Source organism: Petromyzon marinus, chromosome 5 (assembly GCF_048934315.1).
Source record: "Petromyzon marinus isolate PM22_M1 ecotype Great Lakes invasive population chromosome 5, UKy_Petmar_22M1.pri1.0, whole genome shotgun sequence".
Taxonomy (NCBI): Eukaryota; Metazoa; Chordata; class Hyperoartia; order Petromyzontiformes; family Petromyzontidae; genus Petromyzon; species Petromyzon marinus.
The window spans coordinates 12851633-12876804 of NC_133671.1; the positions used below are offsets into that span (position 1 = coordinate 12851633).

The 25172-nt window shown below is 43.8% G+C and overlaps 1 protein-coding gene across 1 annotated transcript; it reads left to right on the forward strand.

Annotated features, from left to right (window-relative positions):
• The first annotated feature begins 545 nt into the window (after positions 1-545).
• On the forward strand, positions 546-23439 carry HEATR6 (HEAT repeat containing 6). The gene is made up of 23 exons (XM_076061612.1): positions 546-994; positions 1462-1672; positions 2952-3059; positions 3540-3680; positions 4007-4128; positions 4858-4972; positions 6098-6193; positions 6751-6882; positions 7784-7897; positions 8218-8254; positions 8542-8647; positions 9444-9621; positions 10633-10839; positions 11771-11870; positions 12801-13246; positions 14665-14787; positions 15629-15745; positions 16628-16762; positions 18149-18271; positions 19644-19768; positions 20261-20357; positions 20807-21011; positions 22429-23439. Exons 2-23 carry the CDS (start codon positions 1532-1534, stop codon positions 23022-23024), a joined length of 3564 nt encoding a protein of 1187 aa, XP_075917727.1. The 5' UTR covers positions 546-994; positions 1462-1531; the 3' UTR covers positions 23025-23439.
• The last annotated feature ends 1733 nt before the right edge of the window (positions 23440-25172 follow it).

Sequence of the window (25172 nt, forward strand, 5' to 3'; positions counted from 1 at the left end):
CTCCCCACCAGCATCCCCCACTACCCCCCACTTACCCCCTCCCCACCCTCCACCACATCCTCCCCACCAGCATCCCCCACTACCCCCCACTTACCCCCTCCCCACCACATCCTCCCCACCAGCATCCCCCACTACCCCCCACTTACCCCCTCCCCACCACATCCCCCTCCTCACCAGCATCCCCCACTACCCCCCACTACCCCTCCCCACCACCACATCCCCCACTACCCCCACTACCCCCTCCCCACCACCACCAGCATCCCCCACTACCCCCCCCCCACTTACCCCCTCCCCACCACCACCACCCCCACATCCTCCCCACCAGCATCCCCCACTACCCCCCACTTACCCCCTCCCCACCACATCCCCCTCCCCACCAGCATCCCCCACTACCCCCCACTACCCCCTCCCCACCACCACCACATCCCCCACTACCCCCCACTTACCCCCTCCCCACCACCACCCTCCACCACATCCTCCCCACCAGCATCCCCCACTACCCCCTCCCCACCAGCATCCCCCACTACCCCCCCCACCCCCACATCCTCCCCACCACCACCCCCACGTAAGATGGCCGTCCAAGTGCGCACGCTGCCCACGAGTTTGCGTCCTGGCTCGCCTCGCCCCTGAGCGCGGCTTGTCACGCCGCTCTTGCTGGCTGGGTGCGAGCGCTCTCTCAGCCCTGTCAAGTGAAACCTCTTCCTTCAGATTTCTTTTCGTTTGGTCGCAACAATTTAATGTCGGGCGAACGTTTGCGATTGATGTGCAAAATCTGTACTTTGTGCTATTTAACGTTTTCCTTTAGCGGCTCTCTTAGCTTTTCGCTGTCTTGATGAACTGTCGTCTGTTTGTATTGTTGTTGATGTAACTCGCTCACACTGCCCTATTCCATTGGACTTTCTGTGGAAAAAAAAGAGCTTTGTAGCTCATCGGATTCCTCCAGGATAAGTAAAGATTTCGATTCTGATTACCGGGCGTCTTCCATCAGCGAACCGTAAGTAACAACACACCCGAATGTTGCAACACTGTTAAGACGAATCCTGTAAACAAGTACGTCTGTAATCTGTTGTGGACATCAAGGAGTTGTGTTGTGTTTAGACATTTATACAACTTCTGTTACGAGTCGACTTATGCCACCCAGACGGTGAAGAAACTTCTAATCATTCTTGTCACAAACTTAAATCATTTCCATGATGTGTAGCGAAAAGCCCCACGCGAAACAAAATGATATCGTTATCAATGCACCTAAACTGCACTTTAACCTAAAAGCACAAGTTAAATACCGTATTACGATAATGCGTCCCCCCAAAGCGTACAACGCGATGTCTCTCAAATGTCGCATGCACCTGGAGGCGAAACCTCTGACCCGGCATCGCTGCGGCCACACACGCCATCTCCCCATCCATTCATTCATTCACCCCACCCACCCTCTCTCGTTCGTCTCTCTCGTTCTATTCGTAGGCAGGGAACACGCACGGAGAAGTCCTCTCGACAAGCCCCCTCCACCCCTACCACCACCACCACCACATTCATGGAGCTGTCACGGCTGCACGGCCGCTTCATGGCCGTACGTCGGGACGGGCCCGACTCTGAGGCCACCCGCACCGAAATCCACCTGCTGCTCGACCAGATGATCTCGTTCAACGCGGAGGCCTCCGCGCCAGACCCGCGGGTGCGTCGCTACGTTGGTGGCCCTTCCCCGCGTCTGGGCCCAGAGAGTTGTCACACACGCACACACACGCACGCACACACACACACAAAAACCTCGCAGACACACGTGCCAACGTCGCCGCACCTTTTTTTTTTAGCCGATTTCTGTTCGACGTTGGACTTAGCTGGGCCCATCGATAGCCGATGCTTGATCCCGTCACTCGGGCCCGTTTATCCAAAGTTAACCGTCGCCATCTGATGTGATGTGGCCAAAGGTGGACGCCGGGCATCCACGGTTGGCTATCAGCAAGGCAGTGATGTTACGCAATTGGACATTTAGTAAGTATTGTCCAGAGTTTCGGTTTATTTGTTTTGGTATAGCCCTGTGAGCCATTCGGCTCTTGAATCGGGTGTAACCACAACAAACAAAAAAACAAAAAACACGAACAAGAAAAACATCTTAAAGTGGCTATGTGACTGTGCAAACAGAAAATCCATGAAAAAAAACACAGCAAAATATTCCTGAAAAAAAAGCACCGTACACCAACGCTGTGTGCAAAAAATCCCAATGGGATGCAAGTCAACAACAACCACAAGAAAACTTAGACTAAGGCCATCAGTCATCACTGGGCCATTTGTAAAATATTGGCCTTCACCGAGGCAGATTTCCCATCGCTACACACTTTCATAGCTTAGCAATGAAATTTTATAATTAGTGCACTATGAACATTTTTTGAGGATGTTGATGGTTTGATTCTTATAATGTGTGAGTGATATATGATTGCATGGGGTGGAGCAGTAGCCACAGTGGTCATCGCCCTCTACTATGCACCCAGCTACCAGAATTTTGATTCCTGACCACAGCTAATATCTGTGGTTAGTGATATCTGAACTGCTCCTGCCCACCCCTCCTTTCCACCAACCTGCACTGACTCGCTTGGTGAAGTATGAGCAACCACAACCCTCATGACATGGATTTCATCCAGCAAAGGGTTGTAAACTATGATGACTCCAACAAAACATTATTTATATGATCATGAATTGAACATGATAAGTCCATTACCTCCCCAAACCATGTCAATCATAGCAGTTGTTTGATCATGCTTCATCACGTTGGTCAGTGCAGGTTGGTGAAGGTGAGGCACCTAGGACCAATTTAGATATCACCCCCCCCCCCTTATTTTCACCATATCTAGATATCAAACTCGGTTCACTGGGTTCATCGTGCAGTGCTGTTTAACAATCACATTGACTTTAATATTTGGTTAATATAACTCCGAGGCCAATATGTTTGTGTTTAGGAGGTGTCGGCACTCCTGGTTCATGCTACTCACCTGGTGCCTTGGCAGCAAGAACATCTGCTGGTCAAGGTGTGCCACCTCATCAGCCACCTGATAAGCAGGCTCCAGGTAAACTGCTGTGAATCTCTTTTACTGAACTTTATTTAAGCATGGTGCTATCTATGAGATTAGGGTTTTATTTACAATATTTTCACAACCACAAGATGACACCTCATTTGCACCCTTACGTTTATGTTTAACGTAGGCAGGATACTATTCCTAAATTACCCCACTGAAGGTTCATTTAAACTCATCGTGCTTTTGGTCGTGTTTTTCAATAGCATGACGTTTTTCCACATACAGTCATTAATAATCTGTAGTTTATTAACCACTCATACTTTGAACTGCATGCTCATTTAGAAAGAAATATAAGTTAATTCAGTTATATAATTTGTTTTAATGTTGGAAATTATAACTGTTTGCCAATTATCTGTATAGCTTATATTTTAAATGATTGCATTGATGCAATAATGTTTGCTTTGTGAGTTAACTTGGCTTAAGTTTAATGTAACTGCCAGGCCACGTTGTGACTTGTGCCCCTTGTTGTAGGTTCCAATTGACGATGACTGTTTGAAGCATCTGGTGTCGTACATCATCACAGCCATAAATGAGTGCCGATCGTGGCTTTACTATGAGCTCCTTGAGGTTTTGGCTTCACTCGTTTACAACAATGGATTCCGGTGTCAAAAGGTATGGCTATGTGTCTCCTGCAATCACCACAATATACAACAGTGTTATTCACTAATTTTCAGAGGGTAGCCACTTTTGCCAATAAGACATCAGTACAGGGGCCGCCACACATTTGAAACCATTGAGTTTGACACCATGATGGAGTGTTTTCACATTTGCATATTGTCTGGGGCTGCACAGTGGTCGCACTGAAGGCCACCAGGGGACGCCAGTGGCCCGTGGGCCTTGCAATGAGGAACACTGATCTACAATATAAAACTATATTAATATGTCAATATGCGCGATAGTATTATGCTTTATATCTATCCTTCACACTGTGCTGCCAGTTTTTACCAGAGCTGGTGGGAGAGTTTCCCAAGGACCCGCTATTCAGGCTAGGAGGCCTGTCCTTTTCTGATGGAGAAGTACGGGTCAAGGCTCTTCAGTGCATCGCACATCTCTGCGCAAGGTGTGTACTTCTTCACAGCCTGTAATATTCATTACTCACCAACTAGAATATACTTTGCAGATAATGATGATTTTATATGGAGGACTAACATTTTACAGTATGATTTGAAGTTTAGATATCCAGTCCAGAGTTTCAGGAGATGCTCAGTGAGTCTCAGATGTGTTTCCAGGGAATGGAGTACAGTGGACATTAAATCCCCCTGCACGTTCCATTGTTTTACGGTGTTCACCATATTCACACCATGGAGAGTTCTTGAGTCTCCATTTGAACATATGGTATCCTGAGTGCCCATGTAATATTCTGGTGTTTTTGTCCAATTGTTGACCAAACTGGCCTAGAATTCCAACCCAGGATCTTGGTAGTGCTGTCTCATTTTCTGGCATGAGTATCAGGTCCATGAACAACACAGCCACTCCTATTGTATGAAGAAGTACCGTTATAAACACAGTACGAAAAAGTAGTCCATTTCGAAGGCGCTACTTATAACATGAAAATACTACACAATGTAATTGCCACTTGATCAACGTTACATTGGATGTAGTTGAATAGAATTGTAGTTTCCCTAATGATCCATTTGCTATGAAAAATGTATTCAGCAATTGATGTATCAAAGAGCACCTTAAAAAACTTTCACCTCTTGGTACGTTATTTCCCACTACCCTCCATTTACACTCTGCAATAATCTTCAAATGCAGTTGCGTTTTACAAGTAAACTATTTAAATCCACAGGCAGCCCGCAGAGGCAGCAATGGGAGAGCCATACCGAGAGGCCTGTTTCACCCACTTTCTCACCATCCTTCGTGCCAGCAAGCTGGATGACACAGATTACATCACATACTGCAAGGTGAAGTTTGCATTGGGGGACACTGCACACAACACTTCTACTGGACACCTGTAAAAGAGTTTAATAGCTCATTGGAATCCTCCACGATAAATAAAGATTCAGATTATTTAAATATCTTAGCACACTGCTTTTAGAGCTGTCATGATATAGAGCAGTGTTTATCAAAGTTTTTTGGCCACCAATGTAAATATTTCCGCGGACCACCCAGCCCCCCACCTCTGGTGACAAAACGCATTCACTCATCTCTAAATACCAGCAATATGAAATTATTCATATGACAAGAACATGAAAAAAATGATGCAACTAAGGTTTTTTTTTACAGGGGTCTGGGGAGGCATTTATGTCAATGGGTTAGGGTAATTTAATTTATAATTGCCGGATTAACCTACATTTGCATCAGCCCGCAAACCACCTGGAGGACCATGACGGACCATTGGTAGTTCGGGGACCACACTTTAAGAACCACTGGTATGGAGGGTAGCACACTTAACTAACAATCCCCAGGCATTTCATTTCATATCCACCCAAAGCAAATTAAACCTTGAGCAATGTTCTTTTGGTCCTAAACTTGCACAAGGCAATACGTGACATTTTAATGCTCACACATTTTGTAGGTGATTACGAACTTTACATTTTACGTGCATTTTTACGTAATTGATTACATATTTAATTCAACATCTAATTAGAATCATGTAAACAATGAAATCAAGATGAAAATAAAAATTCGAATTCTGCTAACCTTGGACCTGATTACCTAGGCTGTGTGTCCCAGGCTGTCTTGACATGAGTTTGAATCATTGTTCGTAAGAAAAACGACCTCACAGTTAGTTAGATGTTTCATGGCAACGGAGTGATGTCACTCGCAAATGCCATATGTTTTTACATGTCAATTCAGTCATCACGAAGGTGCTTTTCCAGAGTACCTGACCCTGATTTTAAAATGTATTTATTATTAACTGTATTCTCATTAACAATTGTTTTTAGTGAATCTTCAAACTCGCATCAGACAGCCCAGGGCACACATCATCAGTATATATGCATAATGCATGTACAGACTAAAAGCTGTGTGTTTTCAGGGTTTTTTCATGAACACTTGCTGTTTTTATGTTGTTTGGATATTCGTAGACTCTGCAAAATGCTCTGAAAGGCATAAATGCAATTCTTTTTACTTTTCGACCAAGTCCTACGGAGCAGATGGGCATACTCTTGGCAACGCTGAAGGTTTGTCTTTTTTAATTATTGTGTTTTATATGTGTGGCTGCTTGAACAATGCAATTTAACATGAGCGTAGCTGAACAGTAATTACATAATTTCGGTTTACGTAGTTGGTTAAGGTTTGGGTTAAGTAAAAACTAATTTACATTCCTTCATGCACATTTAACACATGCATTCCACATCTGCTGTAGTGTGCACAAATGTATGAGTACATTCCATTCAATCGCAACACATGATTTCTTGTCAACAAAATACAGTGTTCTGCAGATTGTCATTTAAATAATTTCTGCCAATAAAAAGAATGCTATACTTTAATCAAATGTATACAGTAGTATATTGAACATATGCATCATGTCTAATAATTTTGTAAGTACCTAGTTGAAGTTTAGACTGTATATTAATCCAGTAATTAACATGATATAGTAACCTCCAGCTTGATCGGGCAGCTATCTGCAGGCAAAAAAAAAAGATCTGTGGCAAGTATCCTTACAGACTAAGGAGGCCACAAATGTTGTTAAATGTGGTTGTGCAGCTCACATCTTATTTTGTTTGTGGTGATACAGAGGTGTATGTTCTACGGGCTCCCTGGTGCACCGCAGCTCACGGCTGACATGCTCTACCCCACCGCGCTGCCCCAGTACGATGGGGGCCAGGCACCCATGCGGCCCCCACAGGTGCCGCCTTCCCGTGAGAAGGTGAGTGGGAGTGCCAGGAACTAAGGCTAGATTGTCAGGTGGTTTATTTTTCAGACGTGTTAACTTGAGTTATGGCAGAATCAGAATTTTGTATTTATACTAGAGGAATTCTATTAGCTATAAAGCTGTTTCACAAATATCCAATCATTCACAATACATCAGAAGCTGTATATATAAGCACACTTGAACTCAGCACAGTTCTGATTAAGAAACACATGCTTGCATTACACTGGGGGGGTGGAGGCTATGGGGAACTTCTGATACAAGCACACTTCAGTTACAAGCGCGCCATGGCCTTGGTTTTTGGGTTAGATCGCGTTTATTTATAAATGTGTCGTAACCCTCCACCACCCGACATGGCCAATCAGCAAAAAAAAAGTGTCACGTTGACAAAAGACTATTAGTTCACTACTTTAGCCCACCGGTGTGTTGAAGAGTGAATCCACAACATTTACAGTTTGAATACGACGTTTCGCCGGTAATTATATCCAGCATCATCGGGCAATTCGCCAGAATGTGTGCTTATAACCAACGTCTACTCTTTTGCGGTTGATTAATGGTGAAAGTTTTTCCTCTCTTAAAGAAATTTTAATAGTTTGGGAAGCACTAAGACAGTTTACGGTTGTGAACTTTGTGAAAGTGAATTTGACTAACCAACTTCAAAAAGTAGCACCCCAGGGATGAGAAAAGTCAGAGAATGTACTTTGCTGAAAGATTGGGAGAAGTCTTCAGGTGGCTTGGTTCAGAGTTACAGGCTACCAGGGTTGTATTTTGCCATAATTAGGAGTTGCAGCTCTAAAGTATCTTCATTAGTACTTCAAAGATTTGGAAATGTTTTTGCAATTTTGAAATGGGTTATGCTTAACCGCTCATGCGATGTGATTTAACTTGATCTCTTCAGGCTCCTCATATGGCAGGTAAGAGAGGAGGAAGGACGACTGATCATGTCCATAATGACCCAGAAGGGAGCCCCATGGCCTCATGCACGTCTCAAGCAGAAAGCCTTTCTCTGGAGGTGCGGTTTCACAATGACAGCTGTAACCAAGCACGTGACATTTACTGCAATTAATGACATAATCATATTTTATTTTTGTCAAGGGCTTTGGAAAGTGATAATGTTTCAACAATGTGTGCATCCATTTAACCTCATATTTCTGCTCCGAGTATTTAAACAGGGTGCACAGTAAGAATGAAGTAAAATTCAGATTATAGACAAGCACTGCCATGCCTGCATGACAGTGATGTTTAGTTAAATTGGTTAATTTTCATGACCATGTTCTGTAATAAATGGAGGTGAATTGCAATTGTATTGTGCATCTCTGCTTGTGCCTACAGGAAGAGGACACTCCCTGCCAGTACACTGCAAGATCCAGTAAGGACCACACTGTAGCTCTTTACATGTGGATATAAATACATGCGTTAAGTTGTACGTGTAATCATATGTTATTTTAGGTTAATATGTTTGTGTAATTTGTTCAAATGACCCCTGAATCCACTAGAGGTACTCAACTACCACAATGTAAAAAAAAAATATTCAATCAAATTGTCATCCCAAATCATGACAATTCATTAAATCGCAAAGAAGGAGAAATTGTTACATGCCTCAATGTTATTAGCAGTATAAGTGATCATTGATTTTGTTTTGTTTTAAATCTCAAGAGGAGAGTAGTGGAGATGCAGTATCTCTAACACCAGCATGGCGGCTACGCACAAGCTCCGAATCGGACTTCTCTGACAGCGAATCTGGACACCAGCGACGCCTCCGGTGAGGACGCAATTTTATATTCGGAGTGTGTAGCATGCATGACTGTACCTGCTTTTATGTTAAAGTGGGTATACAAAGACAAAGCTCCCCCGTATAGCCTTAACAGACTGTTGGAACAAGTGCTGTTAGCGAGCACTTATTTACACCAGCACGGCACACGAGCGGGTAGGCGGCCAACACCACGCCCAACTGCCTTTGTCTCTCAAGTGGCAATGTTTACGCACCGCACCAGGTATTCATTTGAGGCTGAGTCAACCTAGGTGAGGCTCAGGACCGGTTCAGATAATCGTCACTGGTGTTTTCCCGTGAGCAGGAATCGAACTTGGGTCGCCGGGTTGGTAGCGCAGCACGCTACCCGCTACGCTACCACTCCTCTCACTTGTACACATATGTACAAGTAGATATACGTACATATGTAAGCAGACATATACACACATTTGAACATAGTCAACTCTCAAATATCCGGCGTAATGGGAAGAACGGGTTGCCCACAGATAACAAAACACGGTTGAATCCAATCTATATGTAAATTAGGCGATTAAAACATATTGTTTACATACATAGAATGCTGGTGAAGATGTAGAATGTATCATCTGTTTATTGTTTCTTAAAGTAATTATTGACAGAAATGTGGAAAATGATTCGCTGACAATTGACGTGCTGCTAATAATAGTGAGCACGCTTAATCTACAACCTGGATAATCCGCAAACAAATAATCCAAAGTTTACTACCTTATGAGAAAGAATATATTTTTTTTTCTGAATAATTTTGCGATAAACCTCACTGGTAAACCAGCATCCAGCAGAGTCGGGTGCGACAGGCGGCGCTGTGCTGTCTGCTGGCAGCCTTTAAGGCGGCAGAGAAGCGCGTCGTGTACGGGTACTGGGCGGCCTTCATCCCCGATGCACCCTTCTTGGGAGGAGGCCAGACGCTCTCTCTCTCCACTGTCATCCTCAAGGACTCCTCCAACAAGGTAAGTTGGACTTCCCACCCCACCACTCCACGTATGTGTTGATTTGAGCTGTGCATTTTTTTCGTTTACAGTCTTGATTACCCAGCAGTCCATCAACAACGTAGCTCACCAGCATGCATCTCCAGGTGTCCAGTCGTGGATTGTTGAAGTCGGGGGCATAGTTACAGGTTCAGATATCACTTGCCACTGATATTAGCCATGGCTGGGAATCTATCTAAATGATGCAGGATTTTTTGTGCCTCCAAGTCATGCTCAAACTCTTGAATCTGTTTGCAAAATTGTGCAGGTTATAAATAATATATTTTGGGCAGGTGATTTATATACGTATATAATATTCATAATGCAATATACTAACCCTGAACCACTGTTCCACCCCAAATTACATACATTTTTTATACATTTAAAGTAAATTATCGATGAAGCCTTGCCTTCCAAGTATATTTGCAATTAAAACTACCATCATCATACCCTCAGCATCCACGCAGAACTACATTTCCATTAATCTTTAGTTGGGCTTGAAATGGTGAGCATAAACCCAAAGACAAACCTACCCACCACTGGTTTATACAATTCCCTGTGAATAGTAGCAGGAACCCTTATCCTAAATGATTTAACATGTTGCAATTGTGCGATTAGCATTCTGTCGTGATTTAATTAATCCATTTGGAACTCTTTTAGGACAGTGCAACCCCACATGTTAGAGAATGGTACTCATAGGTGGACCCTACAAAACTACTTGTTAAACTCAAGTGACCTTAGTTTCTGTCCAGAGTCAAACTGCAAATTTTTTTCCCCTCTCATATATCTCATGGCTAAATTTAGCCAAATTAGGTGAAAACCATCAACTCGATGACTTTGAAACACAGTTTCAATCGCAGGCAATTGGAACCCCAATTCGAATCCAGAAACTCAGCGGCGACAGCTCAGTGCTCTGGCCCCTGCGCCACCCGACAACCTCCTTCAATGTCGTTCCCTTCTGCCCATTGTACCGCGGTGGGGTGGTGATGCCAGGTGCGCAGCGGCGCTCTGCAGGCCCTCTCAGCGCTGCTCGAGGGCTCACGGCAGTTCCTGTCGGCGGCTGAGGAGGCGGCTCAGGGCACCACGGCGTTCACGTCACTCTCTGCCTCGCTGGCATCAAGCGTTCGAGAACTGCACCGCACTCTGCTGCTGGCGCTTCTCGCCGAGAACTCCGTCCTCACCCTCACGCAGATCATCAAGGTGTGGCGCCACCTCGCTTGCTTCAGGATTTATAGGATGTGGAGTCACTTTTTGCAGGATCAGTGGTTTCACGTTATGTTTTGGGCAGGTGATTTATATACGTAATTTTGTTTACTTGCGCGGTGTGTGAAATTCCATGAGGTTGCTTGGTTTGTACTTCACTGTACAGCTTGGTGAAGGGAGCACATCGCATTATTACCACTAACAGATTACTTTACTGCAATATATATGTAATGTTTTTAGAAACTGGTCTAAGAAGTAGCATAGTTTTTAGGAAATGGTCTTAATTCCTGCAGTGAAAATACCTTCAGTGAAAGAGGATGGTATTCCTTTCGATTTTATAAAAGCTGAACTTGATATTGAAGAGCAGCATACCAATGCGCCTGAGGAACACTTGTTAAAATCATTTCCTTTTTCCAACTATGACATGGATCAGTAATAGAGAAACCAAAACAGAAAATGGAACAAAGAATGAATATTGCATCAAGAAGCATGGAGGGAAAAATTTTTTTTAACAAAAATTTACTGACAGGAAACAGAACGTTAATATCAAGAGAATAAATATTACGTATGGCTGATGTAGATGCAGAGCAATAACTACAATTTCACATTCAGGTTGGCAAACCAGATATATGATATCGACAGCTAAGAAAAGTAAATTGTTTGGGCATGACCAGCTACAAAGGATGCTAATGGATTGACAAGACTAGTAAAGGAATGTCATCCAGAATAGAGAAGCTGCATGAGAGGACAACTATTATGGAGATGCAGCAATGACATTGGTTGATGTGCAGACGTCAGATGGATTGTAGGATTGCAGGACGATGAAGGAAAGTGATGTCAGGGGGAGACTTCCATCTTGCAGTGGGGAGACCATGCGTAATGATTGTGATAATCATGAGTTTTCGCACTTTTCACTGTTGGTTTCTAGTGCCTGGCCACACTGGTTCTGAACGTGCCTTACAAGCGTCTTCACCCAGGCCTGCTCAGCAGAGTTTGGAGGCACATGTGGCCATTCACACGCCACAGAGGTATCATTTTCACGCGAACCACGTGCCATCTTGACTGGAATAGTAAACCCCACCATAGTGAGAGAATCGAAAGGAAATTACTTAAAAATCACAATTGTGGAGTTGATAGACAAAAAAAGAAATGCATTAATGACCTATACACATAACATTTAATGGCAATAATTACACTGGAACAAATCTTTTTTTTTTGGTTGTGGGTAGTAAGTGTTATTTCCCAATTGCTTATGCCTCAACTACAGAAAATGGCTTTTATTCCCCACAAACTTTGCTTTTGTGACCAGGACAGTGATATTTTGAAATTTACCTCTTTTCAATGAGAAAACAGGCAAATTTGTGTCTTTTCGTTCACATTAAGTCAGAAAAAAGCAACATTTGAATCAAAATTAACATGTATTTATACTAAAGTAATACAAAAATGACTACAAAAGATTTAGACACCAAAGGCGCACTACCACAGGCGGGACTGGCCACAGCGGACCGAGTTCTCTGTGGGGAGGAACAATCTCGAAACATTTCTTTCTTCTAAATCTTTTGTAGTTATTTTTGTATTACTTTAGTATAAATACATATTCATTTTGATTCATGTTGTTTTTTTCTGACTCTATGTGAATGAAAAGACGCACATTTGCCTGTTTTCTCATTGAAAATAGGTACATTTCAAAATATCGCTCTCCTGGTCACAAAAGCAAAGTTTGTGGGGAATAATAGCCATTTTCTATACTTTTTAGGCATAAGCAATTACGAAATAACACTTACTATCCCAGAACAAAAATTGTGTGACAGTGTTATTTGTATATTGTCGAGTAAAATCGTTTCTCTATTTTGCGGCATACACATGCATATGCTTGTAGCTGGAGTCCGTGAACCACCAAGGTGCAGAGGCTAATTCAGTGGTCACTGAAAGCCGGTTTGTATGTGCTGTACTCACAGATGTGAATGTACGCGTGGCGTGCCTCACCCTGCTGGGAGCCGTGCTGACGGCCCAGGCTCCGCTCACGGAGGTGCACCTCCTGCTGACGCAGCCCATCAGCGCCAGCCCTGCCTCCAGTGGGACCAGCACCCCAGGGGCGCTCCCAAGGGGGTCGTTTGACCAAAAGAACAGCGCCCCTTCGTCCCCCGCTCCGAAGGGGCCACCGAAGGCCGAAGACGGCGAAGACGGGAGGGGTTATTCATCTCCGCTGCAGGATGGCACCGACTCGTGGAGGAATGCCGGTTCGAGGAGTCGCAGTTGGGACATGGCATTAAAGTGCTGCCCTCAGGGCTGCTGGTTGGTCAGCTTCTGCTCGACGCTCATTTTAGGGCGGGAGATGGAGGGACGTGGGCTGCCCGAGCCCACTTTTAGTGAGCCCTTGCCTGTCCGGCTGGAAGCGTTACAGGTACAGTGTATGCATTTCGCAAGCGCACTTGATGTCATTGGCAGTGGGCAGTACAGCGCAATATCCATTGTACTGTAGCTCTGTGATCCCATGTCTGCTTGCCACCTTCATACAGTGTGGTGGAGTATGGTCGAATAACCCCCATGTCCCGTATGACATGGAACGGCCCTCCACTCCCAGTGGATTAACAAAAGGGCTGTACATACACAAATGTAATGTAGGACTCCGGAGACAATAACTGTCGAGGCACCTTCTTTATTTATAGTACTCGTACTCACGCTACACAACTCACTGAGCAGATGATGTCACGCTGACCATCAAGCTCGACGGTGCTAACTGACTGGATAGCTGGCGGACTATCCATCAGTGGCGACGTCGGGCGATGACAGGGACGACGGCGACGACGAGGACGACTTCCACGGCGAGATGACCCTAATTCCCACGGACAGCCCCGAGCTCCCTTTCTAACCCCCTTTTATGCTTCCAGCGGGGCCTCGCCACGCCCTGGCCACGCCCTGGCCACGCCCTGGCCATGCCCTGGCCACGCCCTGGCCACGCCCCCCTTCTCGAACCTTCGAGCTGGTTCTGGGAGCTCAAAGATGGATCCCTTCTATGACCCTTGGCCCAGATCTTATACCTTCCATGACCCTTGCCCCAGTTTTTCCTCTGCAATTGCTACTTCTGGTCTCCAGTCGGCACTGCTACACTACACAAGCATACCGGAAGTTATTACGTACTTTAACGATAGTTACTAAGTGTGGAATGGTTCAACCCCCGATCTAAGATTGCGATTGAGTGTTTAGGTGCATTGTTTTCAAATGTTTTGGTCTCATTTTTCTCGTTCTCTCGGATCCATTAGCCGAAATGTAACATTAGTTTATTAAATGCACATGTTTTGATGCATATATCATTAGCGTAATAGTTTAATAAAGCAAGGAATGACTGCGTTCTTACATGTTTAATGGTTACTCATACATTAAAGAAAAAATCACTGGGAAATATAGGGTAAGTCATTCACTTAAAAGAAAAACTAAATTTGCTTTGAATCAACCTATCTATAGGTTCTTTATCATCTGCAAATTGATCATAAATACTTTTAGATTTAAAGCTTTTGTGACTGCATGGATTCATATTCTTGGTTCTTTCGGTAAAGTCACGTAGAAGGGAAATAATTCAACAGAGCTGTCGGAAAGACAGCGTCCTCATTAGGATAATTTTATTATATTGTTTTAATTATATTGTTTCCGTTCTACGTGACTTTACCGAAAGAACCTGATTAGCATGGTTGGCTACGTGTGGTGCGAAAGAAGTTCGACATACATTTAGTAGAAATCAATTATGTTTTAATTAGCCTGTCCATTCTTAACAAATGTCTGAAACCATGCTTATTACTTGTTTCTTCCCACTTGCTGCTGCAGGTGCTGGCATATCTCATCAAGGGTTATTTCCCTGTAGCGCATGGCAGCCTGCAGGAGGTGACCGATATTGTGAGTCTCTGCCTAGGGGACCGCAATCCTGTCGTGCAGCTGCACGGAGCTAAGGTGAGCATCGTTTGGCCATAGTGAACGCCAATAATTATTGTCGTCACCATCATCAGCATGTGCTGACATTTCCTATCCAGTCAGGGTGGAATTATGCATCGATTTTTGTTGATTCTGAAGCACATGATACGGGCATCGAATTGTGTGTGTGATGGTTTTTAATTGATATGTGTTGCATATGGTTGCTTCATGCCACTTCTGTATCTGATTGCATTCGTTCCCTGCTTTACACCCATGCATGTCATCACTACTATCAATGTGTATACCTCAACATATGGGTTTGTGAAGGAGGGGATTAGCAATTATATATATACATATTACAATTTCATTTTGGCAAGACGGAACAGCTAAAAATGCATTACACCAGGCACATGCCATTTTCTCTAATAGAGCATTTAAAGATAAAGTTTGGGGTCTTTTAAAAACTGATTTCACACTGCAACACCTGAACTGGGCCACCCAGCAATCAAATGTGAAATTTATTTCTATAAATCTAATAAACACATGCCTGAGCATCACTGTCAATCCTAATCTACTTAAATCTATTATAACAAATCTTGACTTCCTCAGTCTCGATTTCCTGACCGGTATCGACACTACTTGTGTTCAGGATATCCCATGCTGTGGTTTGGCTATTTGAAGTATTTGAGCTGTGCCTGTAAATCGAAGATCCCTCTGCCTTTCGCATCACTTCCATTCGCCACGCCTTACACTGGCGCTCTGCAAAACCTGATCCGGGCCACCCAGAAGAAGAATCTGGAGGTTATTTCTGCTCTTACTATTCTAAATCAAAAATAACTATTTATATGAGGTATTGTGGTATGTGTGTGTCTTCCATCAGCTTTTGGAGGAGCTGGGCACAGCCATAAATATCACGTACAGGTCGAGCTTAAATCAGAGTGCCAGTTCTATCAAAGAAAATGCATCCCAACCACTCCCTGGGGTCTCCTTGCAGCAGGTACCGCTTCATCCCTGTGTGTGCGCTGATGTGGCATTGTTGTGAGAACCTTGTGATGCTGTGTACTGTGTGTATATGGAAATAATGATGAAAAATTGTTCGGTATGGGAGATACTGGGGGAGCGATAGCCCAGTGTATAGCATACTGCGCTATGAACCCAGGCTAATTTTGTTTACTGGCCGCAATCAAAAGTGAGAAATTATATCTGAACTGGTTCTTGGCTCCGCCTTTCCCAACCAGCGCTGACCAGCATGGTGAATTATGGCCAAACAAGCCCAATCACATATCTGATATGGTGAGGTCTTTATCCAGCAGTGGTTAAAGGACTGTAAATTGTGTTTTGAATATGGGATTGAATTCTACTTTTCTGTTTTCTGCCCAATGCCGATTGCCTCTTTCACTTAAGTTTGTAATTTTACCATATTCTTGTATCATCTTCCTTTTGCTCTATAGCCTCCTCCCACTTTCCTCAGTGCATTTAAAAATAATCAATTCAAGACCTTCCACCTCCTTTCTTGTGCATGTTCCTCCTAATTGTTCAGTGTTTTCTGTAACATTTAGTCATAATAATAAGAGTGCTTTGTCAGTCCACTGCTGAATGAAGATCTCCCTACACCATATTGTTTATGGGGGCTGCTTAGCCATACTTCACCATGCTGCTTAGAACCAGTTCAGATATTGCCCACCACTGATGTTAGCCATGGCTGAACTGAAACCGTGCGGCAACATTTCTTTGCGTATTATTATTATACAGCCTCTCAGGAGTGCTGGGTATGTATATTGAGCTTTCGCACCGTACGTAGCCAACCGTGCTAATCGAAGAGAGAGGCTGCTGGGTGTGGTGCAAGACGCGCGTGTCATTGGGCGGCGTCGTGTCGCAGATTGTGGGCGTGTGGAGTGCAATGCTGTCGGGACCGCTACCGCCGGCGCTGCAGAGCGCACAGAGTGCGGCCCTGCAAACAAGCGCGTGCGACGTGCTGTCCACCATCCTGCCCGACGCCTTCCCCCTCCTGCCAGTGGGTGGCACCAAACTACCCTGCGCAACATTGTCAAGTCAAAGTGATTTAATGTTCAAATGAGCATTCAGGCGACGCACTTCTCTCTTCACAGCTCTAAACCAGCAGTTAACATTCCATGTTGCTATGACAGGTGTTGACAGCTTCTACAGGAACTGTAGAAGCTGTCAACACGTGGAGCGTAACGTCAGCGCAAGCATGAAAACCTACACTGTTCATTACGCAAATAGTTTATAAAAAAAAATAATCAAATGATCCTCGCACTGAATTCAACGCATGTATCATGAACGTAATAATTTATGCTAATGGTACCAACGTATACAAAAGGTGCAGCTAAAATTTTTAAAATCAAGAGTCTAGAAGTTAAAACTAAAGCACTGATTAATTTGTTTTTATTATAGTTTGGAGAGCAATTTGTGAAGGAGTGCTTATTTAGTTTGTCACTGATTGTTTGGCTTGTTTTTGAAGTGCTTTATCAAATCATAAAATAATAAGTATTTCAAAAATTATAAGTCAGCCGCTTAGTACTAAGATAATATCTCACGCTGAAATTATTTTAATATTTCGACCGCCTATTTATATTACACAGCATGCATTCAAATAAAAGCTAATTGATTTTGTCCACATGTGCAGTGGGTATTGCTGAGCCAGCTCTGGTTTTCCGTGGAACCCCCCACATTGCATGACGCCTGCACGGTTAATGGTGTGATTGATCGTTTTATATGCGGCTCACATTGACCGTGTTGGTCACACCTGACGTAGGCCCATTGGAAAGCCTTGAGGCCTAATGCTTCCACCACATGTGCGCTCATAATGTAGCCTTGTGTTGTGGAAGCTCCAACTCTCAAGGAGGTTCCCAAATAAATCCAGCCAACTTTTTTTTGGCTTCAGCCAATATTACACGTATAATACAACAAGTCCATATCATGGAAATACAATAATATTCATTATCTTCTCCAGCATTGGTGCAAGTGAGTTACAGTGTAATCCCTCAACATATTTTGTGCACGGCAGTTAAATGTCAGCACCCAGTACTTCTTAAGGCCAGTTGGGAGGCATAATCCTGCGTACATATTGGGTCCCCAAAGATACAATACTCATATTTGTATCTGGTGATATGCAATTATACATTGTTAGAGTAGTAGTGCAGTGCTTTACATAATGTTAATAAATAACTTGCATACAGTGATATATGGTTATATATTAACAGGGTAATAGTGATTTACAAAATGTGAATAAAGAACTTTGACCTCTAGCTTCCAACCACCAGCAATTCAAACTGCATTCAGGCCTCCCACATTCCTCCCACCTGAAGAAAAAAAACGAGTCATTTGTAACAGATGTGAACTTGACAACATGTGGAAAACATTGTGGTGGTGCGTGCAGGTGGACAGGCAGATGGTGTGCCTGACGGTACTGCTAGGTTTGAGTGCAGATGAGAGCCTGCAAGTGAAGGCCGCGGCGGTCCGAGCTCTCGGCGTCTTCCTGCTGTTCCCATCACTGCGGGAGGTGGGCGCCATATTCCTGTTTCATGTTACAATGAGATGTTTGTGATTACTTCCTTTATTCTGTTTGACACGTAGGCTTTCACGACCAATATCCATAATTAAGGTTTTTTTTGGGTTAGATCGCATAAATATAAATGTGTCGTTAACCCACCACCACCACCCGACACAGCCAATTTGCAAGGTTTGTCACGTAAACAAAACGTGTCCGTTAGTTACTACTGAACAAACGTGTGTTAGTAAACCCACAACATTTACAATTTGAGTACGACATTTCGCTGGTGATTATAACCAGCTTCATCAGGTGATTTATGAAAATTGTGAAGAAGTCTTCCTTTTTCGGCCTTGAATTGAGTAAAGGTGATGTCATCACTTGTGGATGATACTGCTGTATGAATTACCTCATGTTTGTGATCTAGCGTTTTGGAAATGAGGGTTAGAATATCGCATTAGTTCAGCAAAACTGCCCAAACCCACTGGTTTGTGAGTTGGCCAGGAAATGGCAATTATTGTATCCATCTTTGAAGGCCCCTAAGTGTTATCCCATAAGCATGGGCTCTCTCTATGTTTACCAATTTCCTCTCATGTGCAAAACACGCAGAAAGGGATTAATTTTTATGCGGGACCTTATAAATGTACCTTGACACTTGGACTGTTCATATTTATCTATCACATTGGATAGATGTTTTTACTAAAGAAACATCTTTTCACTATGTCCCAAGAAAATGTATGGTATCTCTTGGCTTTTCACAATGGATTTTTGTATTCTCAAATTGATACGTGGAAATGTTTTTACTGTTCATGATTTTGTCACTAAGCATATGTTTATGAAAAACTGTCTAAATATTGAATGAAATGCGATTTATATGTCAACATGGAATTTCCCAGAGTTTTCCATGCACCACACTGTAAAACAGCACTGTTTTCTACTGAGGAAGGGTCATTGCCTGAAATATTATCTACGATGTATTTGTAAAAAGCCGCGTTATAAGGGAAGAAGCTAGTGAGTTTTTGGTTTTGTGTTTATAGACGGTGTCACATTGGCTGCGGTGTTCCCACTGGTCTGGGAGTTTGATCGTTGACTGCTCCTAAAATAACTGCCCACCTCTGCAAGCGCTACTGGGGTGCAAATAAACTCATAAGCACCATCAAGCATAACTTTAAAAATAAACCTTAAGCCCCAAACTACGGAGGTTGTGGTGGTCCATGAGTGCGCACGTGTATTATATGGATGGAGAAAAGACGTTTGTTCTTTGGGATGCTCGTTTCAATATGGAAACCTGATGCAAAGGCAGTCAGGTCTTCAACAGGCAGCTGGACCACAGGTGCGGTGTGGATCGCTTGAGGTGGCAGTGGTTGCCGTCTCTCATCCACAGGACGTGCAGTTTGTGTCGGATGCCGCCAGCGCCGTGCTCCGGTGCATGGAGGACCCCTCCTTCCTCGTGAGGACCAAGGCGGCCTGGTCATTGGGCAACCTCACCGACACGCTCATCACCAACGTGTGAGTGGCCTCAGACTGTCGGAAAGTTACAGGAACACATATGCACAGCCTAGTTTAATTTATGTGTGCAGCTTGTTGATAAAATATGTTCATGGCTAACCCTATGCCTTACACTTTCTTCACATGGTTCATTAACCGTGCTACCAAATCTGCCAAACCATCCTTAATATGCCTCACCTTTTCAAATAATACTTGGATAGGAAAACTTCGAGGAACGTTTTAGGTTTGGGCTGTGTGGTGGCTAAGAGATGATAGTACAGCAGTGGATTCTTCAATATTTGCAGAGCGTTTAATGTCACCCTCTCATCTATGTGGGTGTATTTGTGGACACTCAGGTTTACTCCCACATGCCAAACACTGTTAATTTGGAATTGTCCAAACGTTACAGTGCAGGATCCTCTGCAAAAGGAGTCTTGAAATTCCATAAAGCTATTCTGGGTAAAATAAGCGGCATTATTATTATTATTGTCTGGCCTCTGGAAATACTCACAGGGAGACGCTCGGAGATGACTTCCTGATGGAGGTGCCGGATATGTTGCTTCTGCGCATCATCCGGACAGCTATCGGAGCAGCACAGGACAAGGACAAGGTGGTGACGATCGCTGCTGGACATCTTATACCTGTCCACAGCCAGCATCCATGCCGGACTGCATGGATGCTGGCTGCATATAAATGCTTTCTGTTCAATAGTATTTCTTTCGTCAGTATTGTCTTATTTTAGTCTTAGTCTAGTCGACCGCAACCTGTGGAATCTTAGTCAAGTATATGTGAATTAGCTTTTGTTATTCGTGTAGTCTATACGACTAGAGGAGTGACACATTGTCCACTCTTAGCTATGTTGGTGTGGACTTTTCCCGTCAATATTAGCAATATATCAGGTCAGTAATTAGTGACCTCAGTGTAAACCTTTTTTTACAAATATCACCAATTACCGTGTTTGGTCTTGATGATTGTTTACTTTGATGTAAATAAATACAACTTTATTGACAAACCTATCGCTCGTGGCTAAATTGCAAATGACGCGCAAATGCTTTGCAGGTGAAGAGCAACGCGGTGCGCTGCCTGGGAAATCTTCTGCGCTTCCTGCAGCCACGGCACGTGGCGGACGTGCGGTTTGGGGCCGCGGTGGCGGAGGCGGTGAGCGCGCTGAGTGGTGCCGTGTTGAGCGATTCCACCATGAAGGTGCGCTGGAACGCCTGCTATGCTGTGGGCAACGCCTTCCACAATGCCGCCCTCCTGCCAGGCAAGCGCACGCACACACACATGGCCACTGCCTTGGCACCAACGCTCATGCCAGCAGCAGCTGTGTTAAGTTTTATCGGAATGTGACATCAAACAACCTAAACTGTCCTGCTCAAGGATGCTGTTATGCTCACGGGAAACTATAAACAATAGTAACAACAATATTGCAGCCTAAACGTAACACCAATAACAGCAACACACCATCGTCGTTGGTCATGACTAAATCACTGCTGGATGAAGGCCTCCCCAGGCCGTTGCCATCCCTCATGGTTTTGTGATTGAATAATCCATGTACCGCCTGTGCATGAGCTGAAATCATCACTGCATCTTCGCGATAAACACCCTCCCAGGCATGTTCCCTCCTTTGCTTGCCACTTCATGACCATTAATATTTTGTATTTAACTAGGAAATATTTTTTTAAAACATAGCAGCCAATGTAGCGGAATAGGGACATGTGTATTTAATTGAGGTTTAGATTTTGTCTTCTTGTCGACTCTTGTGATAGGAAGTTTCACAAATCTGCGTGATACATCAATTGTTTGCCTTTAGCGTTCTATTTTACACGCTTGCTGTATACATGCTATACAAATGTTACGACGGTTGTCACAGCAGTGTAGTGCTGAAAACAGAGGGACCACACATTTTTTTGTAATTATGAACCAAAAAAGTAGTGTAGCTTTACTATTTATGAGCCTGTTTCCATTGGTGGGTCTTTCATAGTGCCAAGTATAGTAGTTTTTACCCTTTATCATCCCTGCAGAAGGAATGAGCGTCTGGTCATCCAGATCATTCTGCAGCGGCTGTTTCACACGCTTATGATGTCACACCGACGCGCCCTGGGGAGCAGATTCTATTAATAGTTCTCTGATGAAATCCCACGGCTCTCTCTCAGGCCTTTGCTTGGGCATGGAGGACAGGCGATGTCAAGGGGCAGTTTAAACAGCTTCATTGCACAAACTTCTTTGAAGCTAATTCCAAATCCAATATTTAGGTTATTTAACTTTTTAAAGTAGAAATTGTTTAATTTTTTTTTAAATGCTCTCAATACTTGTTACGTTTTTTTTTTACATATTCAATATTATTTCCATTTACTCTGTATAATTAAAATGAAAAAGTTGAAGTAATTTCATTTTACTGGGCTGATTTTCTCAACAAAACATGCTTTGAGTGCCTTCATTCATTTAGCACTTAGTTCCTTTTGCAACCCAAATATTTGTTCCTTATTTCAGATAGCATAATTTTAGAAGTCATAAAAAATCAAATGAACATTTCTTCTATACTCCCTTACAATGTACGGATCCCCTGTTCTGTGCTAATAGGATTCTCCTATCGCGAACATGTTTCAGGACAGGTAATTGGTAAGCAGACCATAAATAGGGTAATGTGACGATTGTTTTTTTTTGTGGTGGGTGTACAGTCTCCTCCGAGTGGCGGCCTATTGCCTTCAAGGCGCTGACGTCCGTCGTCCGCTCATGCAAAAACTTCAAGGTGCGCATCAAAGCAGCTCTTGCGTTGTCGTGCCCCGGCAGTCGGGCCTGGTTCGGCTCTGCGCCTGAGTTCGCGTCCGTGTGGGATGCCCTTCTGGAGGCCCTGGACAAGAGCGAGGCCCTCAGGGACTTCTCTGACTTCCGATACTCGGAGAGCCTCCGCGAGCAGGCCTGCATCGCCCTCCTGCACCTGACCAGTCTCCTGCAGCTCAGCGACACAGCTGCCCTGCAGCCAGTGTTGGCCCGGAGGTCACACGCTCTGGAGAAGCACTTCCGCAGTGGGGCCGCCCACAAGATGATTACGGCGGATGTGGAGGGAGATATACCACCACAGAAATTCACAGAGCCGGTGGTGACTACCGCGGGCCGACCGAATGATGGCCAGGAAACCGGCGACGGGCTCGATCCGGGGACTGTGGAGCAGAAATTGGTGGAGGCCACGCTGAACCTGCAGGCTTTGCAGCAAGATGCTCGAGTGGAGGTGGAAGTCTCTGTCGTACAGCAGCTGGAGGACCTATTCCATTAACATTAATTTCTGTATTGCGCTCATCATTGTTTAAAGCAAGACTATGTTCATGCACAATTGTAATATTTGATTAAAATTGTATTTTATCATTAGGATATCAACGAACTGCTTGCTTGAAGATAGAATTCACTCAAATGTGAATCCTCTAGCACTTGAAAATATGTTTAACAGTTACCATGATCATTTAGTTAGAGACATAGGCCAATATCCCTGGCAACATGCCAGACATTGAATTAAGTGTTGTGGGATGAGGGAATGTACAGTTAAGATCACACACTTGTATAGGTTTGATCCTTAGCCGAAATAAGAGATTTTAATTATGTCTGTAATTTTAAAATGTATATCCTGGTAACACCACATTAAATTGAAGTTGAACATGCATTATATTAAAGATTGATACTTTTGTGTTGTAAAAGTTGTCTTCGCCTGAAAGTTCTGTAGGAATGCACACTTGTCTCGCGTGACTGCCCAGGCCCCTATCCATATGGAGGTAAATATGATATTTAAGAGGTAAGTCAGCGGCTGGATTTGGTGTGGGGGGAGTGCATTTTTTCATTGCAGGGATTCTATTAACCAGTGTGGGATATAAGGCTGTGCAAAAATAGAACTTGTACTGCAAGAAAAGAGTACAGTGTAAATACCTTATCCTAAAAAAAATACAAGTTTCACTTTGGCTTGTCACAGAGCACCATAACGGGAAGTGAAACCAGTCGGCCCACTCAGTGAATTGGACTGTTTGAGACATGTTTTCATGAAATCTGACTTCACAGTCATTCATATACCATCACTTGAATGAAAGGGAGTCACAGTAATCAAGAGTGGCAGCAGGAAATGATGTGCAGCAAAGATCACTTCCAATAAATGTTGGACATGGGTGCATATTAGGAATTTCCAATGTTGGTACAGCTTTACTGCATGACAACTCGTACAATGTGGATGCTTAGTATAAAACGGGCAGGAAAAACTCCACCCTGATTGGCATTGTTATTACACGACGGTCTACACTGCTGGAGGAGGACGTGTTGCAAATTCGAAACGTAAAATACGAGGCGCTCCACATTCGATGGCAACACTTATTTTTAAATGCCGTACCTCTAAAGGGCAACAATGTGTTTTTACTGAGCAAGTCTGCAACGGGGCCTCCCATTATCCATGTGGCTCGTGTGCATACCTCGTTGACTTGAGAGCCCCTCCAGCCACCTGCAGGCCAGAATCAATGTTGACCGCCCGTGTATATACATGTATTACTGAAACTGATTGCAAATGAGGACTTTTTCTGTTCCTCGTCGATGTTGGCAACTTGGCTGATCGGATAAGCCACACAAGCTACAGCTGCTTCAAGAAGTTGAGGTGAACTCACGGTTCCCTTGAGTGATTTCCTTCGGGGTTTCAATTCCATGCACATTAAGTGCTTACTGTTGACCCTGAGTAATGATATTTGTAGTTGTTGTGCTTGCATGGCCATGGGGTGAGAGTTGGTTTATTTTTGTTCGGGCTCGTGTACTGTTTAGCGGCTTCGTATGTTTTGGGTTCAAGACGGAAGCTTGGCAAAGCCCAACAGGCTTGTGGAGCCTTAGTTACAGTGCGCTATGCGAGGGAGAAACAACGGAATGTAAGAATAATCGTGGACATAGACGTAATAAAATACTTTGTGCATGAGCAATATTAAACCTCGGGGCAAGCTCTTATTTGACCAAATTAAGAATCGTAAAGCGATCAACGGGGGAGTTTGTTAATGTCAGGATATTTCTGGATTCTAAGCAAACGGCGTTGTGAACTTTGTCCAAAATAATCTTCGTATTTATGGAATTGAATTTGTTATGGCTGCAACCTGCAAGTGGCGCATGAAGCTGCGTTTGTTGTGAAGTTTCTGTTCAAGCCTGTTAGACTCCTCCTGATTGTGGAAATGAAAAGTGGAGCAACGTTAATGAACTGTGGATTTAGACCTGTATAATTGCACAAGGTTATTTACTAAATCGAGGCAGTACTCATCTGTTTACAGCTCTTAAGCCAGTCGTGGAAATTCCACCTTTCTATGGTGGGGCAGAGTTTATCCATAGGATAACCACCTGCACACTGGGGCAAAATATCCGTGCTAAGAGATATAACATGCATTCCATTGTGATTTTGCGTAGAAGTGATTGTTAG

Coding starts and splice junctions, on each gene's coding strand:
- HEATR6 (XM_076061612.1), top strand. CDS start 1,532: ATGGAGCTGTCACGGCTGCACGGCCGCTTCATGGCCGTACGTCGGGAC. Junction 4,129..4,857: donor ATCGCACATCTCTGCGCAAG/GTGTGTACTTCT, acceptor TTAAATCCACAG/GCAGCCCGCAGAGGCAGCAA. Junction 7,898..8,217: donor CAGAAAGCCTTTCTCTGGAG/GTGCGGTTTCAC, acceptor TTGTGCCTACAG/GAAGAGGACACTCCCTGCCA.